The 4,065-nt window shown below is 31.2% G+C and overlaps 1 protein-coding gene across 1 annotated transcript; it reads right to left on the bottom strand.

The window, feature by feature from the left end:
* Positions 1 to 2,588: 2,588 nt before the first annotated feature.
* Positions 2,589 to 3,720, bottom strand: LOC126692227 (transcription repressor OFP13). The gene has a single exon (XM_050387752.1). It carries the CDS (start codon positions 3,453 to 3,455, stop codon positions 2,661 to 2,663), a length of 795 nt encoding a protein of 264 aa, XP_050243709.1. The 5' UTR covers positions 3,456 to 3,720; the 3' UTR covers positions 2,589 to 2,660.
* Between the last annotated feature and the right edge of the window lie 345 nt (positions 3,721 to 4,065).

The following is a 4,065-nucleotide window of genomic DNA, read 5'->3' as shown; positions in this document are numbered from 1 at the left end:
CCAAAGACAAATACATAAAAGCGAAGATCATACATGATTTAATACTATTGAGGATATTCATCTTGGCGTGTCGTTCATGCCAGGCCTTGTGAATCTAGATTTAAAATTCAAACAACCTTAATGGCTTATAATGCAGTAAAGAATTAATTATACTTGAGTTATCAGCTTTATATTTATTGTGATTCTAAAAAAAAAAAATTTATTTTTCTATCGGTATATTTTATTTATTGTGTAAAAGTACAATTATATTAATAAAAAGTTGTGCATTATCTTTGTTGGTAAAACAATATCATCCAAACAAAGCCGAAGAGGGAAAAATTTTAGTTTCATATACAAAGTCAAATGCTACAATCTGATAGGATATTTAGTTTTGATTTTACTAAAGTAGCTAAATCATTATTTAGTGTTATAAAAAAGATAGTATTTTTGCGGATCTCACGAGTTAAATGTCTTACTTATATAATCAATTTATCAATGAGACATTGGTTTCATGAGACCCGCAAATACAAGATTTTTTTTCATCAAAAACACGTGAGTCCTCCCTTGCACCCAAGGAAGTAAAAAAAGAGAAGATATTGCACCAAATTTGGGTGAAGATATGTTCTATCTTTTGGCAGTAATATTCTAGCTAAAGATCACATCAAATTTAATATTTCAACTATTCATCAGACCACCCACTACATATCTTCTTGTTATTTTCTCCTTACCTATACGTTCTCCTTTTGTTTTTTTCTCCAACATTTAGTTTGCTAGAGAGAGAAATTTAAATGCTTTTGTAGCCAGTATAAAGCTGAATAGCAGGCGGGGTTTAATTTGCATGCCAAATAAAACTTGTAGTTTCTTTTTTTACTCTCAAAACAATGAATTTATATTCCATATTCAAGTAGTCATCTAGAGATAAAGGACCTTTTTTTTTTTTTTTTTTTTTTTGGTGTTTAAATAACGGACCTGTTTGGGTTCTTTTTCTTAAACCTTGCTTTCTATTTTAAAATTCAAACAATTTAAAAAAAAAATGTGTAAAAGTGTTATCAAACAAATTTCAACAAATGAAATTATTATTGAAAAAACATTGGTTAACTATAATTTTTTTTAACGAAAGGGGTTAACTGTGTTATGAAACACTGAAAAATTCATTGTTTTGTAAAATTATCTCTCGTGCTCAAAAAAAAAAAAAAAAAAAAAAAAAATTATCGAGCTAAAAGATTCAACAAAATAATTAAATGCTTTTTTTTTAGGTTAGGAAAAATAGAGTCGTTAAAAACAATATGTTTTTAAGTTTTTCTTGTTATTTTTAGCGAGCAAATTTCAAAAAAAAAAAAAAAATTATTGAAAATATAACCAAATGGACCCAATATTTGATTAATTTCAGCCCAAAAAATAAATATTTCACAATTTATAAATGCAACGACGACATTGCAGCAGATTGGTGCAGATGCAAGGAAATGAGTGTTTGGACCACGCCAAAATTCTGCGCTGGATTTGTACCCATCATACGATAATGACTATCTAGTTTAAACACTTACCCAAAAAAACAAATAAAGGAATATCATGTTTTTAAATGTTTACCCAAATAATAATGACTATCTTTCTAGTTTAAAATCAACGGTCCTTGATTCAAAAAAAATCATGATGTCAGAACTCGAGCACAAGACTATAGTTAGAGTTACTACTATAATGCCGTGTGGTACATGATATTCCTCTTATGCACTAAGAATAAAATATACTCATGTGAGTCTGTGAAATGGTTTGCATTGGATCATTTTCTTTGTTTGCATATTCAATTACGCTAAGCAACTCATAATTGTAGACATGGAAACCAGTATTCCATTTATAACGGAAAGAATGCCGTTTAAGCAAAGCTCCTTTTTCCAAGCTTATTTTCATTCTTTTTTTTTTTGGGGTATCAACTTCATGCTTCTCAAGTATCATTATTGTACAAATACATGATAGTTATAAGAGTTTAAGAGAAGCGCTACATCACAAATTTTTTAAAAAACAAATCTTAAATGGCATTTTGTTTTTGGGTTTTAATCTAAAATTACCATTGAAATTATTTTTAAAAAATATTAAAAAAATGTCATGAACATAACATTTTTTAAAATTTAAACTTTAAGTGATTAATGATTCAATATTAATCCTTAAAAACTTAAAATTTAATAATTTAGAGTGATTGGTTTTTTTAATAATTGAGTGATGACATTTCAATTTTTAGTTTAATCATATCATGTCACATCTAAGAAAGTAAAAAGTCACTACTTTAAACTTTAAGTGCTTAAAAATGCTCATGATTGAACTTTATTTATTTCACCCTCATGAATAACGAATTTCTCAATTAATAATACTTTTAATTTGTCTTTTGCAATAATAGAGATTCTACTCACTATTTGTTTTCTATTTTTAATTTTTTACTAGTCTTAGAGTATGAAATAGATTTCCTAAAATGGAACACCAAGCTTAAAACTAGGAATTTCCATGTCTCATTAGCTTTTTCTTATTATGCGCAATAGAATGGGGAGTGTTTCCTTCATAGACCATCAATCTCTCTACACGTGTGTACAGAGAAAGAAAGAGAGAACTAATTTCTTCCATAACAAAAAAAGTTAAAAGTCTCATTTCTCAAAAAAAACTACAATGGTATACATACGTATCCTTACATTAAATCAAACATTAAAAGATGATGAAGAACTATCATCTTCATTGTCTTTGATCTCCTTCTCACATTCTAATAATGAAGATAAACAAGGAGTGCTATCACTATCTTCCTCAACTTCTAATGAGGAAACACAAGGAGTAGTAGAAGAAGAAAATGAAGAAGAAGTATAAAAAGATAAAGGAGAAGAAGGAGAATGAGAATGAGAATGAGAACAACTACAAGTAGAAGATGAATTAGCAAACGCAAGACTAACCAACAAATCAACAAAAGCTCCAACAATATACCCATGGTTGCTCTTTTCATTTATTTTCAAATACCAACACAAAAGCTCTTCAAGGCCTTCCCAATCTTTCACTCCATGAGCCTCCACCATTTCTTCCATAGACTTTCGAAAATCCACAAAAGGGTCTTGGGAATCCATTGACAATGCCACACTTTCCTTGAATGGAAACCCACTTTCCTTTGCCTCTTCCAATATAGAACTTGTCTCTTCTGGCTTGAAAAACAGCCTCTCTTGTGACCTTAACCCTCGAATCACTGTCTCTACCGGGTCCACTCCTGAGTCTTCAGAGGTGGTTGAAAAGCTAGGTGACTCTGATGAGTTAGTGAAGCAAGACTCGGTTGTGCCTACCACTTCAATGGCAGTGTCTAAGAAGATTGAGTTCATGGTCTTGTAAATGTTGTCATTGCAGTTGGTTCTGAAAGAAAGGGTTCTAGGTTGTTGGTGACAATACCAAGGCCATGGAGGCCTTGCAATATCTGTGCTTTTGAAAGGAAAGGGAAGCTTCATTTTCTTGCCCATATCTCTGGATTTCTTGGTGAGGAACGTGGGAAGTTTTTTTCTATTTTTTTCAAATGAGTTTTGAAGCTCTAGATGTGAGAGTGAGATGTGAGTTATTTATGTGGCAGTAATGGATAGTCAGAGAGGGTTAATAGGAAGATTTTTAAAGATTGGCAACACACATGTGGGAGAAGAAGTTGAAAACTTGAAATAAAGGAAAAGAAATGAGGCTGGTGGGGACTTTATCATGTGTATTAAATTATTAGCTTTGGATGGAAGTAAATGCCCAAGTGACCTTCAGCTGAGCACATTGAATAATATAGTACTGCCTACCACTTGTTTCAAAGTGAAGTTTTTTATCACTCTACACCCTTTCTCTTGCAATTGTTCATGTCATGTAGCTCACGTTAACAATTACTAACTTGTTGCCCTCACGAAAATTTGAAAAAGCTGGCATCCCTGCTGCACATCTTTAACTATCCCTTTCATTTTCTAATTTCTTTTAGTTTTAAGAATGATGAGCAGGAGACCCACAAAATTATCAACCCCCCTGGATTGTGATTTTATAATTAAAGATCGTAAGTCAATGAAATCTAGCATGCTTGTCTAGACTTGTTCCTAATGTATACGA

This window comes from Quercus robur, chromosome 7 (assembly GCF_932294415.1).
Source record: "Quercus robur chromosome 7, dhQueRobu3.1, whole genome shotgun sequence".
NCBI lineage: Eukaryota > Viridiplantae > Streptophyta > Magnoliopsida > Fagales > Fagaceae > Quercus > Quercus robur.
Note: the sequence above shows the minus strand (reverse complement) of the source record. Positions and strands in the feature narration are given on the sequence as shown.

What these genes read in the sequence shown, in the direction of transcription:
- LOC126692227 (XM_050387752.1), bottom strand. Translation starts at nt 3,455, where the DNA reads ATGGGCAAGAAAATGAAGCTTCCCTTTCCTTTCAAAAGCACAGATATT.